Source organism: Garra rufa, chromosome 14 (assembly GCF_049309525.1).
Source record: "Garra rufa chromosome 14, GarRuf1.0, whole genome shotgun sequence".
NCBI classification, from domain to species: Eukaryota; Metazoa; Chordata; class Actinopteri; order Cypriniformes; family Cyprinidae; genus Garra; species Garra rufa.
The window spans coordinates 13,570,848-13,589,890 of NC_133374.1; the positions used below are offsets into that span (position 1 = coordinate 13,570,848).

Consider the following 19,043-nt stretch of genomic DNA (forward strand, 5'->3'; position numbering starts at 1 on the left):
TGTTAAAGCTGCAAAGATCCATTTATATATGTGTTTGCAAAGATTTACACTACTGTTTAAGAGTTTTTGTTAAAGTAAAAAAGTAATGTTGTTTAATATTATTACAATTTAGAATTGTTTTTTATATACACTACCAGTCAAATGTTTGGACACACTTCCCCATCAAAGAGAATGTAGAAGTGTGTCCAAACTTTTGACTGGTAGTGTATTTATATTTATATATAAATATAATTTATTCTTGTGATATCCAAGCTGAATTTTCAGCAGCCATTACATTAGTCTTTGATGTAATTCGCAAGAAATATTTCTTTCTTCAGGAATCTTTGATGAATAGAAAGTTTAGAAAAATAGATTTTTTTCAAAATAGAAATCTTTTGCGTCTTTCATGTCACTTTTTTTCAATTTGTTTTCATGCTTGCTCAATAAAGGTATTTGTTTTAATAAAAAGTCCGTTTCTGCCACTAAATAAAAAATTAAAAAGGTAATTGCGCCTCTTTATCTCATAATTCTGACGTTTTTCTCACAATTGTGAGTTTACATCTTGCAATTCTGACTTTATTTTCAGAATTGTGATATAAACTTACAATTCAGACTTTTTTTCTCAGAATTGTATGACATAAACTCACAATTGCGAGACATAAAGTCAAAATTGCAAGATATAAACTCACAATTCTGACTTTTTTTTCTCAGAACTGCAATATAAACTTACAGTTGCAAAAATAAACTCAAAGTTGCATGAAATAAAGTCATAGTCTTTTTCTTGCAAATGCAAGTTTACATCTTGCAATTTTTCCTCAGAATTGTGATATAAACTCTGATATAAATTTTAAATAATATATTTTTGATATAAATTTTGAACTTTCTTAGAATTGTCTGATATAAATTCACAATTGCCAGAAATAAAGTCAGAATTGTAAAATATAAACTCACAATTCTGACTTTTTTCTCAGAACTGCATGATATAAATTCACAATTGCCAGAAATAAAGTCAGAATTGTGAGATATAAACTCACAATTCTGACATTTTTTCTCAGAACTGCATGATAAATTGTGAGTTATAAAGTCAGATTTGCGAAATAAAAATTCTGATGCAAATCTGACTTTTTCTCACAAATGCAAGTTTTTATCTTGCAATTCTGACTTTATATAGTTATAAAGTCCAAAAAAGACTGATATGTTCTCAGAATTGCAAGTTTATATCAAAATTCTGACCTAATAACTTGCAGTTGTGTATTATTTTAAAGGTGCCATAGAATGCATTTATACAATATTTTAAATTGTTCTCTGATATCTACATAGAAGGTATATGGCATAGGAAAGGGCAAAAAATCTCCAGAAACGGTTTTACAGGTCCATTTACAACCCTAGGATTTGTCCCTAGAATGAAATGCTCTGTTATTGCCTTATTTGGAAGCTTCATGAATATTAATGAGCTCTGCTCTGATTGGCTGTTTCACAGAGCTGCTCATCTCTATAGCTGGCACATTGATAAAAATATATATTTAATTAGGAGCTCTAGCCGCTTTTAATATGTGGTTTGTTGAATTTGCCGTTTTGAATCGCCAACATTTTTGTCTCATTACTGTGATCGCATGTGCTCTGTGTAAAGTTATAATGCAGAGGGAGTGCTTACTTACCACACAAGTTCAGCTGCTTGTCAGTGATACTCGGGATCTGTAAATCATTCGCCATCATCAGCGCAGTTATTTCTCCATCATTCACCATTATCAGCGCAGTCATCTCTCGGTTTATGTGGTAAGTGAAAGCTTGAGTACTGCAATGTAACAGGTTACCGCTAGCATTAAGCTAACTGTGTGCCTTCAGTGGCTTGCCTTGTTTTACTGATGTGCTGACGTTACCGATGATTGGGCGATGCAAATGTTGGGGGCGTAACTATTAACGATCACGACTATTGCGTAACAGTCGGTCCCAGCTGGCATTTTAACGTGGAGTCAGCGTTGAATCAACGTCAGGTGTCAGTGTTGGATAACCGTTGGATTTTGTTTAGATTTTGCAAATCTAATCAACGTTGAAATAGCGACGTCATTCCAACGTCACGTTTCTCAACATAGGTGAATTTGCCAACATTGAATCAATATTGATTTTAGTTTAGATTTTGCAAATCTAATCAACGTTGAAATAGCAACGTCATTCCAACGTCACGTTTCTCAACATAGGTGAATTTGCCAACATTGAATCAATACTGATTTTAGTTTAGATTTTGTTAAAATTTCAACATCACTAAAGTCCTGCTTTTCAACAGTTTATTTTGTTAAACTGTTTTCACTAAAGTATTGATGTTTTCAACAGCAAGAACAAACACCTTGAAATGGATACATAAACAAGTTTGTGGACATGCAGAGTCAGCTAGGACGAAGCCAATTAAAGCAAGAACAGGAAGAAGATTAATAAAGACATTTCACTGATTAAAGAAACATGCTTTATTACGGAAAGTGTGCCAACACATAGAACAGCCCAAACACTGGGCCACATTGAACATGGCTGGTTATCTTTCCTTTTTTCTGCCACCGCCACCCATCCTCTCTGGTGCATATTTTAAATATTTGGCCATGTGTTCATTTATTTTTGTTGTTGTTGTTGTATTAAATGAGCTGAACACCACATCTGATGAAAAAAAATATATATATCAGTATTAGCAAACGCTAACCTCTCCAATATTTTGCACATATCAACTTGTGGCATTGCCAATGTTTCAGCTATATAAATTAGTATTTACTAACATGCTTGGGTGAGCAAGAAAAGGCAGTTGGTAGTAACCAGTACTGCCAGTAGAGAAGTTAGTCTAGAGCCCAGAATGGAGTATTATATATAATATAACAGTATGCTCTGTAGAGTTCTCCAACTAAAATGATTTCTTATGAATTATTATTCTGCTTACTATATTCTATATTATTTAAAACATTGTTACAAAACTACTATGTTAAAGCAAACTCACCACAGATGACCTTGTAAAGATGGGTCTTCATAAAGGACACCTTCCCACTCCTTCCTCTGAGGCTCATTATGACAATCATTTTATTTGTCATAGTTCTGCCATGGTAAAACAGAATTATATTAGAGTATTATATTGCAATCAAGTTCATTATGAAAAATGTAGCGCATGACAGGGAACATCACTATGGGGTGTAACGGTTCAAAAAAATTCACGGTTCGATTCAAAACGATACACTTGTCACAGTTCGGTATGTTTTTGATACAGCAAAAATAAATGCCAGAGAATTGTCCTTGATTTTTTTTTTATTATTAAAACTAACATCATAAAGTATGATATTTTTTACTTTGAGCAATGGAGCAATTGAATGTAAATGTAAATAATTGACTCTTAGGAGCATATAAAACAAAACAGCTGCTTGTAAAAAATGAAATGTAATATTTTGTACTTATAAACAAATGTTTATTTTAGTTCAGATCAGCATTTGAGGGCAGCAATTCATAACGTAGAAAAAAAACTGACGTAACATTACTTGAAAGCATTGTAGCCTACTCTTCCCGCCAAACTTCCAAAGTTACTGTTAGTTTTACTACAGTAAATCCATGGCACAATGTTTCTTTCTGGTTTCCACTTCAGCTCTGTTTGATCCGTTAATAACAGAGAAATGTGACTGCTTCTTACTAGATCTCGCAACGATGTTATTACTTAAGTGACGAATTCAAATGAGAGTGGTTTCTTTACTGGATCTCTTAGCGCTGTGTAGTACAAGATCGGCTCACGCTGCTTTGGTCCAAACTGATAAACGATCCGTCACGAGTAGCTCACATTACGCTTTCCATTTGATGTTATAGTCGCGCCAGCATCTCTTACATTATGAGCGAGATCACGACGCGCTATTTGAAATTTTTGGTTTGAAATGTTTGGTTTGAAAATGCGTACCTAACACCGAACCGAAAGCCTTGTACCGAACGGTTCAATACGAACACACGGACCCTTACACCCCAACTATAAACTAATGCAAAAATGGAACAAAGATACTTACGCAGCCATTGACTTCTTTACATGGTCTGCAGCATCAACCCCTCCTAACCTCTTCAGATGTTTACTCTGAAAAGGAACAAGAAGAAATTAAAACCAGAAAAAGTGGTCAGTATAGTCCAGACTTAAAACAGGCACATGAGGACAAGGTCACCAAGGTGAAAGGTATAGTTAACTTTGAAATAAAATTTTGGAATGTTTTGCCCCCATGCGACCTGTATCTAATCTTTTCATGACAGTCTGAACGACACATATCTGATCTTTGCAAATGCGACCCAAGCCACTTGCGGATCGGGCCGCATTTTTCTATCCGAGCCCGGCCCGCGTCCGACAGAGCAGTAACCGAACCCGACCCGAGCCTGACAAGTATTAAGATATTTATGTCCGAGCCCGATCCCAGCCCGACACAGTTAAAATCTCTTTTTTTTCTCATACTAATGAAACATGCACTTTTTTTGTGTGGGAAGCCCGCTTTTATTAAGCAACTGTAGGAAAGCGTTCGGAAATGTCAACAGATGAGAGCATCAGTGCACACTGGGCAAAAAGCGCCGTTATAACACAGGCGCACTATCGCGCTGATGTGACCGAGCCCGACCAGAACTCCTTTCTAAATATCTGTCCGAACCCGGCCCGGCCCGTCGGGTTCCATCGGGCTTGGCTCGGGTATCCATCCTCTAGTCCAAATCTGATACGCATCCGATCTTTTGCACTGCGACTTCAGTCTGAACGGCCAGGTCGCATGTATCTGACCCACACGTCATTGTTTAGCTACTTCCGCAAACAACAAGTGCGGTGTTGACCGTTGAGTACTCTTCTGCGCAGACGGGTCACTTCTGGGTCATTTCACGTTCACACAGGAGATCACAAAAGGTTGCATTAAATCGGAAATGTGAACGGCCTTGCAAATTTTATTTTATTTATTTATTTATTTTTATCGGAATTGAGCACTGCAGTGTGAACATAGCCAAAGACACCTACATCTTGGATGCCCTTGAAGTCAGCAAAGAGTCATATTGAACCGTTTAGTCTGATTCAACCAAAACTTTAGGGACAGCTAGGGACACTGGAAGACTCCTAATTATTCGTCAGCCAAATTAAGAGAATAACTTTACTTTTTTTTAGACATAGTGTAGTCTTCCCTCCTCAATTTGCTTGACCCTGAGGAACCCCCATGCCGTCTCTGAGAAAGGGATCTGGACCGACTCTCTTGGCCAGGCCTAGGGCTGAATGATCTGGTTTAAAAAAAAATAAAATAAAGAAGGGAAATTGCTACAGCAGTAATTGCAACTGTAAGTATAATTCTAAGTAGTGGAAATTATCATTTTGTCACAATTTCTATTTTTACAAAAAAAAAAATAATAATAATAAGAACATATGACATTTATTGAGGTCTATGCCAAACGTTTTCTTACATCTGGAAGATGTGTAGTTCAAACTGCAGCTTGACAGTGCTTAATTTATAGTGAAAATATTGTACTTTTGATCATATTTAAAATAAATACCTCCATCCATGAGTGGAAGACCCTGAAGAACCCCCATGTCGTCTCTGAGAAAGGGATCTGGACTGACTCTCTTGGCCAGGCCTACGGCTGAATGATCTGGTTTAAAAAATAAAAAAGGGAAATTGCTACAGCAGTTATTGCAAATGAAGTATAATGAAGTAAGAAAATATATATTCTATTCCCCTACCCTACCTAACCCTTACAGAAAACTTTCTGCATTTTTACAATAAAAAAAAAAACCTTTGTTTAGTTTAAACCTGTTTAACAAATGAGGACGTCCCCAAAGGGAGTTATTGTCAGTTTTTTTTTTCAGGTTTATCTCACTTTTGGGTACAAATTTGTCCCCAACATATAGTTAAGTCACACACACACAAACAAACACGAACACACGAACACACACACACACACACACACACACACACACACACACACACACACACACACACACACACACACACACACACACACACACCGCTTCGCGGTTAAATTAACTTCTGCCCACGTGCACACACACAAAGAACGTTCGGTTGGCGGTTAAACGTCTGCCCAGCCACACAATATTAATAAACACAATACGTATTAATATGTGGGCCAGAGTCAGGCACACTCAAAATGCATTTAGGAATTTTCTAGTTATGAAATGTGGCTTACCGTTTGAGCTGTTACCGCCAGATTCCGTCCAAACGGTCAGAGAATCTTCTAGCCTGAAGATGAAGACACACAGACCCATTTCGCGCATGCGCAATTGTCTGGGACCGTCAGAGCCAATAGAACCCAGTTCTAGTCACCGCCATTGTATGATGGACAACCGCCGTCCTCCAATCAAGTCCGTGTATTGCTCTCAGTAAAAAAGGGCTTTTTTTATGCTTTTATATTGTCAACAACATATGTGCCATATCTCATATAAAAAAAAAAAAAAATATTCACATGCCTCAACAAGAAGAACATATATATATATATATATATATATAATATAAAAATTTCATAGGATTACAATGCAATTTATACTTTAGGTCAGCACCATTCCTTATATTTTATTATTTATATTATGTTAAAATGTTATTTTATGTAATGTTAATTACTTTAATTACCTTTTTTAGATTTTGACATCACATCTACATACATTTTAATTTAAAACACCATAAAAAGAGAGCATTACCTTGCATTTATGACTGTGAAATTTACATAGAAATAAAATAAAATTTATAATAAAACCAAACTCTTAAAGAGTGATCCTTTAATACAAAAAAAAAAAAAAAAACTAATCACATGTTTGTAAGATAAAGTGATAAAAAATGTTTTTAAAATATTATCAGCAATGGAAATCTTCACATTATTCCAAAAATGCTGGGTATATTGGTAAGACCAGAAATGAGAAATTGTTTCAGGAGCATTCATAGAAAGAGCATTTTAAATATCAATTTTAAATTTGTGTAGGAATACCTTTGTAGGATAACCTTATGAGGAGGACTTTTTGACCAAACTTGAGTCCAATTTACATTAGCCTATTAAAGAAATTGTTCCTGTAGAAATTATAATCTCTCTTAAAAACATTGATCTAATTTTAAAATTGTTAGGCTTTAACAAACAGATATTGGCGACAGAGGTATGTTCAAGTCTAGGAGGACAGACAGAGAGTGTGGATGATACACTGCTTTTAGGTATTGCATTAAAGCACCTTAGAATTATTTTAGTTCAGTTCTAACCCTTACCAAAACCCCAACCCTATACTGAGTCTGCAAATGTATAAATTCCCTTCATTATTAAATAACTGATTCACTTACAACCCATTACTAAACCAATAATGAAAAAAAGAAAGACTTATTTCTATTCAAAATATCATTATTATAGAGAAAGCGTTTTTAAGACTCAACAAACGTTTAATTCAGAGTTGATCTTTCAATGTTGTATCATTATTCATGTATCAACACTTTTTCAACATTTAATTGATCAGCATTGTTTGAATGTTGGAACGTTATTTTTGTACTGATATATTTCAACAAAATGTTTAAAAGTCATGGTTGTAAAAAATAATGTTGATTTGACGTACAACTAAAACATTTATTTTTATTCCCATGTTGAATCCGTAGTGAGTTAACAACACCACTTCAACCATTTAGTATTCAACGTTGTTTTGACGTTGAATTAATGTTACTTAACAAACGTTTAATTCAGAGTTGATCTTTCAATGTTGTATCATTGTTCATGCATCAACACTTTTTCAACAGTCAATTGATCAGCATTGTCTGAATGTTGGAACAACGTTATTTTTCTACTGATATATTTCAACAAAATGTTAAAAAGTCATGGTTGTAAAAATAATGTTGATTTGACGTACAACTCAAATTTTATTTCTATTTCTATGTTGAATCCACAGTTAGTTAACAACACCATTTCAACCATTTGGTATTCAACGTTGTTTTGACGTTGAATGAATGTTTTTTCATAAACTGACATTATTTCAACCACATTTAAACGTTTAAGGTCGGTCGAATGCCAGCTGGGGTGTTATGTTGGAATTGACCTATTTTTCGGTGGTCTTTTGCAAACACTAGATTTATATAAGAAGGAGGAAACGATGGTGTTTGAGACTCATGGTATGTCATGTCCATGTACTGAACTGTTATTATTTAACTATGCCAAGGTAAACACAGTTTTCCATTCTATGGCACCTTTAAGTAAGAATTGTGAGTTTAACCTATATCTGGCAATTCTGACTTTATTTCTCAGAACTGCAACTTCATTTCTCAGATTTGCGGGTTTATATCTCACAATTCTAACTTTATATCTCGCAATTGCAAGTTTATACCACGCATTTCTGAGGAAAAGAAAGTCAGAATTGAGAGATACAAAGCTGCAATTACCTTTTTTATTCAGTGGCGAAAACAGGCTAACATAGTTTCTTTCTTTCTCATTTAAAAAAAAAATCGACTTACTTACAAAATGTCGCCAGACTTTTGAATGGTATTATATGTAGCCAAGTCTGATCAGTCTAAACACATGAAGTGACCAGGTGTATGTACCCCCTTGGGGACCAAATGTCCTGAATAACAATCATCCCACATGTCAAGTCTGGGCACACAACCACAAGTGATTTTCTGGAAATACTAAAAGAAGATGAACCGCTATAATGTCTGGTGGCAAAGTACATTTATCATAATAGCAAGGAAGGGGTATTCTTAAATCAAGCCAAGAAGAGAACATCAAATCCTGAGTGGAAAGTCCCCTGGAGGAAGCGCTTTAGAAAATAAATGGATTTGAAAGGAGCCAAGGAAATGCTGGGTTTATACACTACAGATAGAGATGTAGAGAGCTCATGCTGTAATTGACGAGTAGGATCAGACTGAGGTAATGACAATAATCGGGGCTCATACAAGGGGATGTAGGAAATATCACAGTCTCTTACATTTTCTTTTACTGTTACATGAGTTTATCACCATGAAGAAAACTTTGATCTATAAGACTGCATTTCTTAAAAAATGATACACATGATAATGCAGACAAGCTAATGTTCAAACTGGCTGTTTCACTGCCGCCTTTCATCTTTTGAGAACATCTGCAGCTTCCTACACATCCAATAAAACCAAAATAACCATTATGTTAAATACAGGCCAGCAGCCGGGTGATGATAAACACTCAGAGCTTTCACTTTGCCCATTTCCCTGAATTCACTGTTGGAAAACCTTTTTTATTCTTCATGGAAGTCACAAGAGAGAAAGCACAATGCCTTATTAATTGTGTCATACAATTACAACTTTTTAAGCTCTCCTGGTTATGCATTGCAAATAGAAAATTGCAAATCTAGGGAATGGACAATAGCTCCATAAATCAGCACTAGGCACCTCTAATCTGATCTGTCTGATTCACACTGGGGGTGTTGACAGGCCTGAATTCCTCTGTGATGTGCATAATTTTAAGCCTTACTGGAAACATCAGCCAAACAGCAGGATGCCAGAATAGTTGGCTGTGTGAGTTTGTGTGGATGTGTGTGTGGATGGAGGTTTCTTTGTGCATTTATGCTACTTTGAATTTCTCAGTAAGAACGTTTAACTCTCGGGGATTTTCAAAAATGCCGTTGATTGAAATTGGTCTCACTTTATCATTTTATAGACGATTTTACACCAGCATATGTTGAATGAAATTAAAAAGCATTTACAGATTTTTTATTAGAAAAGAAAATAGCCTTTGGATTACTCTGTTTGTATCTGCAATATTGCCTTTTTTTAATTTTCCATGCAAGCATTATTGTATTTCATATCTGTTTAAATACATTGATCAAATGAAATATAAAGATATGGTTTGTAAAGACCGCTGTTGAGTGAATTATCTTCACTCATCTCTCTCTTTCTCTCTTTCTCTCCCTCTCTCTAACACCTGCTCTCTTCTCTCACATCCTTTGGCAGCTGCACAAAAAGATGTGCACGTCTTATCAGTCAATAAAACCCATCACATGTGTGAAATGCAGCTATAGTCCCAAGAAACATTTGACCCAAATAACTGACATGCCTGATTTAGAGTCTCATTTAGAGGGCATTCTAAAAATCTTAGCTGGAATAGAACAATACGGGAATATTTGAATGAAATCAAATATATCAAATATATATATTTTTTCATGTTTTATATTTCTGCCTTATGTTAAACTGCTTTAAGTTGCGTTTTTCCCACATCCATCAACAGTCCATACATAATGGCAAAGCAAAAACAGTTTTTTAACATCATTGCATAAGTATTCATACCCTTATCTGTGACAGTTGAAATTTAGCTCAGGAGCATTCATATTGCTTGTAGATGTTACTACACTTTGAGTGAAGTTAACCTGTGGCAAATTCAATTAAATGGGTATGATTTGGAAATACACATCAGAGCAAAAACCAAGCCCTAAGGTCAAAAGAACTGCCTGAAGAGCTGAGAAACTGAATTTTTGCAAGGGATATATCTGTGGAAGAGTTCAGAAATAATTTTGCTGCATTAAAGGTTCACAGAAGTGTGTAGTCTTTGTTACCCTTAATGGAAGAAATTTGAAACAACCAGGACTCTCCCTAGCTGAGCAAACTGAGCAATTGATGGAGAGGGCTTTGATTAGATTGGTGTCCAAAAAGCTGATGGTAACTCTAGTTGAGCTTCATGATCAAATGTGGAGATAGGAAAAACCTACAGAAGGACAAACATCATTGCAACATTTCACCAATCTGGACTTTATGGCAGTGTGGCCAGACTCAATCCTCTCCTCAGTGAGGAGACATGAAAACACACTTGGAATTTACAAAAAAAAAAAAAAAAAAAACACCTAAAGGAACCCTCAAACTTTGAGAAGATTCTGTGTTTGAAGGAATACAGGCACTGCTCATCACCTGCAGAGTACCATCCCAAAAGTAAAGTGTGGTGATAGCCTCATACTGTGGGGCTGATTTTCTGCGGCAGGGACTGAGGGACTCATCAGAGTAGAAGAAAAGCTCAATGCACCAAAATATTGAGAACCACAGACTGGGCAGCAGGTTCTTCTTCCAACAGGACAATGACCCTATGCACACAGCAAAAGTGGCTTATAGACAACACTGTGAATGTCCCTGAGTGGCCCAGCCACAGCCTGGGCTTGAACCCAATCAAATATTTCTGGAGAAACCTGAAAACTATAACAAAACATGAAAAGAAATGAAGGGGTATGAATACTTTCGCAAGGCACTGTAAAGGCATCTGAATGTTTTTGTATATTGAAACCGTTTTGTAAAGTGTATGTTTGTGAAACAGCAAGCATTCTATTATAAAGACAGCATGTTGTTTCCAAGGATTACAGAAAAATTGGCTTTTATTTGGAATTTTATTCTAACAAAGTAGATTTAAATAATATTTGGAAAATATTTGGAAATATTTTATATCAAATCAACAGGGTGTTCTTTTTTCTTAGAGCAATGTTAGATTAAATACTGATTTTCTAAATAAAAAAAAAAAGTTCAGCTGACTATAAGAACAGCCAAAACAAAGCTAAAAACAAAACAAAACAAAACAAAAAACCTGAAAAAATACCACACAGTGAAGTTCATGATTTTATTTTTCACCACCAGAGAGAGCTGGCACAATGCACAGCACCTATAATGCATATGTGACCCTGGACCACAAAACATAAGTAGCATGGGTATATTTGTTGCAATAGCCAACAATATGCATGGGTCAAAATTATAGATTTTTCTTTTATGCCAAAAATCATTAGGACATTAAGTAAAGATCATGTTCCATGAAGGTATTTTGTACATTTCCTACCGTAAATATATCAAAACTTAAGTTATTATTAGTTAAATGCATTGCTAAGAACTTCACTTGGACAACTTTAAAGGCGATTTTCTCAATATTTAGATTTTTTTGCATTCTCAGATTCCAGATTTTCAAATAGTTGGATCTCAGACAAATATTGTCCTATCCTAACAAACCATACATCAATAGAACGCTTATTTATTATTTATTCATAGATATAAATCTCAATTTCAAAAGACTGACCCATATGTCTACTTTTGTGGTCCAGGTCACATATAGACCATTATAGAAAAGAATAAAAACTCTTTTTACCCATTGATCTTTTGTTGCTTTCTGACAATTTTACGTTATTTCTCATTGCCTGCCAAATGAAACGGCACTGCATTCAAAGCTCCAGGTAATTTTTATATGTTAATTTATTATTTTATTATATTGGGCAACTTTATTGAAAATAGGAACAATGTTCCTATCAGCTATACCTGAGTGAAAATGTGTGTGTTGGATTTTATGTCATAGCTATTTCATTTTAAAGCGTATAGCACAGTCTTCAAAAGTATTTATGAATAATAATATTAAACGCTATTTCATTCAATTCTAACGAGTTTTTATTTGGATAGGAGGCTGTAGAATGCTAGAGGTCTAAAGGAAAAATGCGATTTATTCTCTAAATTAACCAAAATGAAAACGTGTAGTAAAACAAAAATAGATACTAGTTTAAAGGATACGAAGGAATGCTAAAACAGCTTGCCATAATACGCCACAACAAGTCATTCCTTCTGAATTCATGCAGATCTGTCCTCGCTTGTCTGTGTGTGACACCGCTTGCGACCAATCAAATCTCTCCGAACGCATTCCATCGTAAACATCAGCCAATAGCGTGAGAGTGGGGCGTGATTTCCCTCGCAGGGCTCCGTGAGGCATGAAGTTTATTCAGAGTGCGAGCAGCTCAGGGAGAATGATGCACCTTTGCACGGATGCGAATGGGAGAATCTGCTATTGCGCGCTTTAACTTTTAACACTTTCTCATTTTGCCACGGATTGTGCCGAACGTAAAGTAGTAATTCTGGCTCACATCACAAATGGCTCGGAGTATAACAGAGCAGCGGCAACGTAGAGCGCCTCATGTGCACTTGTTTCTCTTTATACTGACTTTGTTTCGCGATGCATCTGCACAGGGATTTGAGAGTTTGGGATTAACCTACGGTTTAAGATCTGAACTTTCAGAGGATGCTATTCTCGTTGCCAATAATGGAATACGGGTTCCTTTCGGCAGATCTGTCTATATTGATCCAATCAATGACTTGGTCATTCAAGTTCAGCCCGGAGACAAGTGCACCGTAACAGTTCTGGATAACGACCCGCTGTCACAGAGACCGGGACAGCTGTCCCCGAAAAAGTTTCCTTGTGAATTTGGTCCCAATGATGTAAAATACTCGCATTTCGGATCCAGGAGCCCTTCAAAAGACAGAGTAAGACTGCAGCTCAGATATGATACTCGGACTGATACAGTCATCATTCCCTTCATGATGGAAGTTGAGGTGATTTTCACTCAGCTTGAGATCCTCACCAAACACATGCCTGTAGTTGTAGAGAAACTGCTTGGGATGAGTAATCCTATTGATAAGAAAATCCTGGAGTTTACTTATGATAGAAATGCTCATTTGTGTAAAGTTACATCTTTGGCCAGTGGCAGCTCTTTACCCAGATATGGAAAGATTATTGATAATGGAAAATTGGGGAAACCTGTGGACTGTGATGAATTTGTCAGAATGGACATTCGCTATCAGCACACTTTTGCACATCGTTCTCCAAACCGTGATTACATTCCCATGTATTTAGAGTTACAAGACAAAGAATCAAATGTTCTGAAGCAAGAGTTTTTCCAAATAGTGGTTCTTATAAAAGAGGGTGAGGAAAACACAGCTCCAAAACCGAGTTTTGTAGCAATGATGATGATGGAAGTTGACCAGTTTGTAATGACTGCTATAACCCACGATATGCTTGCCGCTGAGGATGTGGAATCTAATCCTGATGATTTAATCTTCAACATCACTTCCCCGCTGTCCTTCGAGGAGGGCTACATTGTGAGCACGGATGACAGGAATTTGCCCATCACGTCTTTTTACCAAGCAGACCTGAAAGATCTTAAAATAGCCTACAAGCCTCCCTCTGTGGATTCGGATGTGGAGAGAATTTTCCAAATTGAGTTTGAAGTTGTCGACACTGAGGGGGCTATATCGGATCCCTTTGCGTTTATGATAGTGGTTAAGCCTATGAACACTCTAGCACCGGTTGTGACCCGCAACACTGGCCAGCTGCTTTATGAGGGTCAGTCCCGGCCACTCTCCAGCTCACAAAACCTACAAATTAGTGACGAGGACAACTTGGACAATGTCCAAATCACAGTTATAAATGGGCTTCGCCATGGAGAGCTCACAGTTCTGGGATCCAGGCGAAAATTCTTCACCCCGGCAGATCTTGATGTGGGAAGCGTCATCTACCAACATGATGGCAGTGATACATACAGCGATAATATCATTTTCAGAATGACAGATGGCAAAAATGAAGTCGAGTTTTTGTTTCCCATTACAGTGGTGCCAACCGATGATGAACCTCCCATAATCAATGCCAACACAGGCTTGATTTTGTTCAAAAACCAAATGATGCCCATTTCTACTTTAATGCTTAGTGCAGCTGACATAGACTCTGAGGATTCAACTATTAAGTTTGTCATTGTGCCTCCTTACTCTATTATCGGAGAAGTCATACTTCGTCAATCGGATGCACCGGAGGATCCATCCACATGGAAGTTTAATTCTGAGGATGAGATGTATGAGAAAGTAGTGACAGAATGGTTCCAACATGACATTACAGAAGGCAAGCTGTTTTACAGACATATCGGACCACATAATACAAAAACCATCATGGACCAGTTTGTTTTCCGTGTGCAAGATGATAACGACCCACCAAATCAATCAGGTGAGAACTCTTTCATCATCAAAGTTCTCCCTATTGATGATATCCCCCCAGAGCTGTATCCCGGGACTACTCTGCAAGTGACTGTTCATGAGTACCAGCTCACCTACTTCCGAAAGAAGTTCTTGCGCTACACAGATTTAGACTCAGAAGATAGAGATTTGAAATACACGATTACCCAGCCACCCACTGACACAGATGAGAACAGCCCTGGCATTCTAGGAAGCATCGTTTTAACTGAGAGTCCAAATTCAGAAGTGACCGAGTTCACTCAAGCACAGATAAATCATCACAAAATAGCCTACAAACCTCCTGATCTAGAGCTCGGAATAACTCCGCATGTGGTGCAGTTTCATTACAAAGTTGAGGACACGGCGGGAAACGCCGCTGACGGCGTTTTCACCATATTTGTACAGCCTGTCGACAACAAACCTCCTCAGATCACCAACACAGGCTTTACCATTCAAGAACGAGGGGCGCATGTCATCACACGCGCCGAGCTGGACACCACAGATGCCGACACGGACAGCTCACAGATTCTGTTTACAATCACCCAGCCTCCAAAGCACGGTCAGGTTAAGTACACATTCACTGATATGACTAAAGGGAATTCGTTCAATTTGGACGATATATCTCATGGCAGGATATCTTACATTCATAATGGCGATGAGTCAACTAGTGATTTCTTCCAGCTGGATGTCAGTGACGGCGTCCATGTTGTCACAATCACGGTTAGGATCAACGTGAAGCCTGTTGACGATGAAGCACCAACTATTAGCCTTCCAGAGGGCACTATTGGTTCTTACATAGATGTTTTAGAGAACGGAGCGACTGAGATTACCACCAATGTCATTCAGGGACGAGACGAGGACACTGATGATCTCAGGCTGACCTTTATCGTAGAAGATCCCCCAGTGTTTGGAGAAATATTAGTCAATGGTGTGCCTTCCAATAGGTTCACACAAGCAGACATCATTAGTGGCTTAGTAATATATGCACATAATAGTGGGGAAATTGGCTTGACAACAAAACACGACTTCTTTAATCTTACGCTTACAGATATGTCTGATGAATGGACGGTTGGGGGAAATAAAATCAAAGGAGTTCGCGTACAGGTCACTATTTTGCCGTTGGATAGCCAAGCCCCTGAGGTTTTCGTAGGCCCCCAATTCATCGTCGTAGAAGGTGAGAAAAACGTTATTGATATTTTGCATATTAGTGCTAATGACATTGACACCCCTAATGATGACCTACTCTGCACAATTATTGTGCAGCCCACTTCAGGCTACGTAGAAAACATCTCCCCCGCACCAGGTTCTGAAAAATCCAGATCGGGTATTGCTATCAGCGCGTTCACCATTAAAGACATTCGGGAAAACCACATTTACTACGTGCAAAGTATTCATAAAGGTGTCGAGCCAGTTGAGGACAGGTTTACCTTTAGGTGTTCTGATGGGATAAATTTTTCCGAAAGACACTTTTTCCCAATCAAGATAATCCCATCCAATGACGAAAAGCCAGAGATCCATATGAGAGAGTTTGTTGTGATGGAAGGCATGAACATTGTGATTGACACTCCAATATTAAACGGCGCCGATGCTGATGTTCCCGCAAATGAGCTCACGTTCATCATTTCGAAACCTCCGAAACATGGATACATCCTCAATCAGTTAACCTCAGGCACTATTCCTGTCACAAACTTCACTCTTGATCAGATACGAGAGGCTTCGAGTATTGTCTACGAGCATGATGATTCAGAAACCACAGAGGATAGTTTTGATGTTCTACTCACTGATGGCAGATTCACAGTGGAGAAAACCGTCATGATCATGGTCATTCTGGTTGACGATGAAACGCCAAGGATGGCGATCAATGATGGTCTTGAAATAGAAGTGGGAGAGGTTAAAATAATCAGCAATAAAGTTTTAAAAGCAACCGATCTAGATACCGAAGACAGCGTTCTAACCTACATCATCCGTTATGGACCAAATCAAGGGTTGTTACAAAAGCGAACACCATTTGGAATGCTAGAAAACGTAACTGTTGGAATGAACTTCACACAAAACGAAGTCGACCAAGATATGATCATATACATTCACAATGGACAAGAAGGAGTCCGTGACCTTATCAAATTTGATGTTACTGATGGCATTAACCCTTTGATTGACAGATACTTCTATGTAACTGTGGGTGGAATAGACATGGTGTTCCCTGATGTGATCAACAAAGGTGTTTCTCTGAAAGAAGGAGGAAGGGTGACTCTAACCACAGACCTTCTCAGCACCAGTGATCATAACAGCCCTGATGAACACTTAGTGTTCACCATCACACGTGCCCCAATACGAGGACACCTAGAGTGCACTGATGCTCCAGGGATGCCCATTAGTTCCTTCACTCAGCTTCAACTAGCTGGAAATAAAATCTACTACATACACACTGCTGATGATGAAGTGAAGATGGACAGCTTTGAGTTTGAGGTGACCGACGGTTACAATCCTGTATTCCGCACCTTCCGTGTGTCCATCACAGATGTGGACAACAAAAAGCCTGTGGTGACCATTCATGAACTGGTCGTTAATGAAGGTGAAAATAAATTAATCACTCCTTTTGAGTTGACAGTGGAGGACCGTGATACAGTTGATCACCTTTTGAAGTTTACAATCACTCAGGTGCCTGTTCACGGCAAGCTGCTGTTTAACAACACCCGAGCTGTCACTTCCTTCACCAAGCAGGACCTGAATGAAAACATGATACATTATAAGCACGACGGAACCGAGTCTGCCTCCGACAGCTTCTCGTTTACCGTCACCGATGGAACTCACACAGACTTTTACGTGTTCCCTGACACGGTTTATGCAACTCGCAAGCCCCAGATGATGAAAATTACAATATATCCAGTGGACAATGGAGTTCCGCAGGTTGTGACTAACAAAGGTGGTACAACGTTAAGAATTCTCCCTACTGGTCACCTTGGGTTCCTGATCACTAGTAAAACATTAAAGGCAGAGGACAGAGATAGCCCTCATGGAGCAGTGATTTTTAAAATTACTGTGTCTGCTGAACATGGCTACCTCATTGACTCAGGGAAAGGCAATGCTACTATCACCACATTCACTCAAGGTAAGTTTTATGATGTTGGTTTATCACAATATGCTGTGCTTAATATATCAGAGTAGTATGTGAGAGAATACTGGATTAACATAAATCTGAGAATAGTGTGTTAAAGGGATAGCTCGTGCAAAAATGAAAATACTGTGATCTTTTATTCACCCCCATGTCGTTCCAGACCTAAAGGACTTTCTTTTTTTCATGCACAGAAGGTAATCTTTTTGAAGAGTATCTTGGCTGCTCATTTCCATATAATAAAAGTGAATTGGGACTGAGTCTGTTGACGCCTGCTTGAAAAGAAATAAATGAATTAATAAAATATGCTTAAAGTTGTTTACCATCTGATCTCCCAGTCCAAAACCCTTCTGAAAGAGACTGGCAGACAAGTTTAGGTTGTTTTGACTGATTGATTAATTGATTGATATATTGATTTAGATTAGCAGGGCAGTTACAAAATGGCAAAAAGGCACCATTAAATTATCATAAAGTGCTCTGTATGATATATTCACAACATGTAATAGCTTTATTTGAGGAACAAACTTAAATTTGAGCAGCTTGTCTCATTTTTTTGACAATGATTTAACAGCTACTGCAGATGTTTCAGATGTATATACTACATTTGCAGTGTTTTTTTTCTATTTTGGTGCGTGACAGCATCTTCTATCTTTCATTTTTATTGCAGTTGAAGTCAAAAGTTTACATACACCTTGCAGAATCTGCAAAATGATAATTATTTTACCAAAATAAGAGGGATCACACAAAGTGCATGTTATTTTTTATTTAGTACTGACCTGAATAAGATATTTCACATAAAAGATGTTTACATATAGTCCACGAGAGAAAATAATAGTTGAATTGAAAAAAATGACCTTGTTCAAAAGTTTACATACACTTGATTCTTAATACTGTTGTTACCTGAATGATCCATCTGTGTGTTTTCTTCTTTTTTTGTTTAGTGATAGTTGTTCATGAGTCTCTTGTTTGGCCTTGTCTTCAGAAAAATCTTTCAGGTCGCACAATTCTTTGGTGTTGTAGCAATTTTGTGTATTTGAACATTTTCCAACAATGACTGTATGAATTTGAGATCTATCTTTTTACACTAAGGACTCATATGCAACTATTACAGAAGGTTCAAACACTCACTGATGCTTCAGAAGGAAACATGATGCATTAAGAGCCGGGGACAGAACTTTTGAATAGAAGGATGATGTGTACGT

General features: G+C 37.5%; 1 protein-coding gene across 4 annotated transcripts in view; it reads left to right on the top strand.

The window, feature by feature from the left end:
- The first annotated feature begins 12,821 nt into the window (after positions 1-12,821).
- Positions 12,822-19,043, top strand: part of frem2b (FRAS1 related extracellular matrix 2b) — a 109,953-nt gene continuing 103,731 nt past the window's right edge. For all 4 annotated transcript variants that reach the window (XM_073817649.1, XM_073817650.1, XM_073817647.1 and 1 more), the window contains exon 1: positions 12,822-17,838. In XM_073817649.1, the coding sequence (XP_073673750.1) occupies positions 12,822-17,838 (5,017 nt within the window). The remainder of the gene's footprint in view (positions 17,839-19,043) is intronic.